General features: G+C 44.0%; 1 protein-coding gene across 1 annotated transcript in view; it reads right to left on the reverse strand.

Moving 5' to 3' along the window:
• Positions 1-870, reverse strand: part of LOC119585229 (transcriptional coactivator YAP1-like) — a gene marked incomplete at its 5' end in the record, with an annotated part of 37,721 nt that overhangs the window by 8,927 nt on the left and 27,924 nt on the right. The window contains 1 exon segment of the mRNA XM_037933888.1: positions 463-713. Coding sequence (XP_037789816.1) covers positions 463-713 — 251 coding nt within the window.

An 870-nucleotide genomic window follows, 5' to 3' on the forward strand; every position in this document is an offset into this window, starting at 1 on the left:
CCCTCCCCTCCTTCTTCCCCCTCTCCCTCTCTGCTTCCAAGATATCAACAGCTTTATGAAAGTATATGATGCAGCTAGCAGGTATATTTTTTCTCAGCTGAAATGAATGACTTCCATGATGGTACTTATTACCACCTGATCTACATCTCTTTTTGCATATATGTCGACTGTCATACTTCTGCAACTTCTACTGAACCTTTGATTATGGAGCGAGGTTATTTCTTTCAAGTCCAAAATGGGCATTCCTGATCTGACATTAATATCCTTGTTTAAGTCTCCTATTTCAACCTAGGTACTTATGATTTTTTTTTTCATGTGCCTCTTAAAAATGACATTATATTGAAAGGGATGCAAAACTGAGAGACAATGCCAAATATTTTTAATACGTATAGCTAAATAGTAACAGACTCGAGTACACAACCGCACCGCCCAAGACACAAGACGGCAGATAAGCACACGTACTTTTTTGATAATCTCTTGCTGACGAAGCCTCAGTCTCTCGTGCTCAACCTGAAGGCGCTGTAGCCGTAGCGTCTGATGCCTGGAAAGAAGTGCTGCTGCTGAAGTGCTGACGGTGGAGGCAAGAGGAGGCAACTGGTGGCTCACTTGCGTTGGCTGTGTCGGTGCTGCACCACTGGCACTCTGGGAGGTTGCTTGGGAGTGCTGTGGGGGCTGCACGCCGTTTAACGAAGCTGGTGTCTGCAGGCGTCGAGCTGTGGAGAGAAAGGAGGGTTTAGTATGGCTGCATTCAGGGTCGCAAGCATCACTTTGTTGTTATTCGTGATAACAACATTTCAGACACAATAATGGCACTGATATTTATTACTTCTGGTATCTAAATAATGGCTAATAGTAATATCAGCATCAGTG

Source organism: Penaeus monodon, chromosome 19, assembly GCF_015228065.2.
Source record: "Penaeus monodon isolate SGIC_2016 chromosome 19, NSTDA_Pmon_1, whole genome shotgun sequence".
NCBI classification, from domain to species: Eukaryota; Metazoa; Arthropoda; class Malacostraca; order Decapoda; family Penaeidae; genus Penaeus; species Penaeus monodon.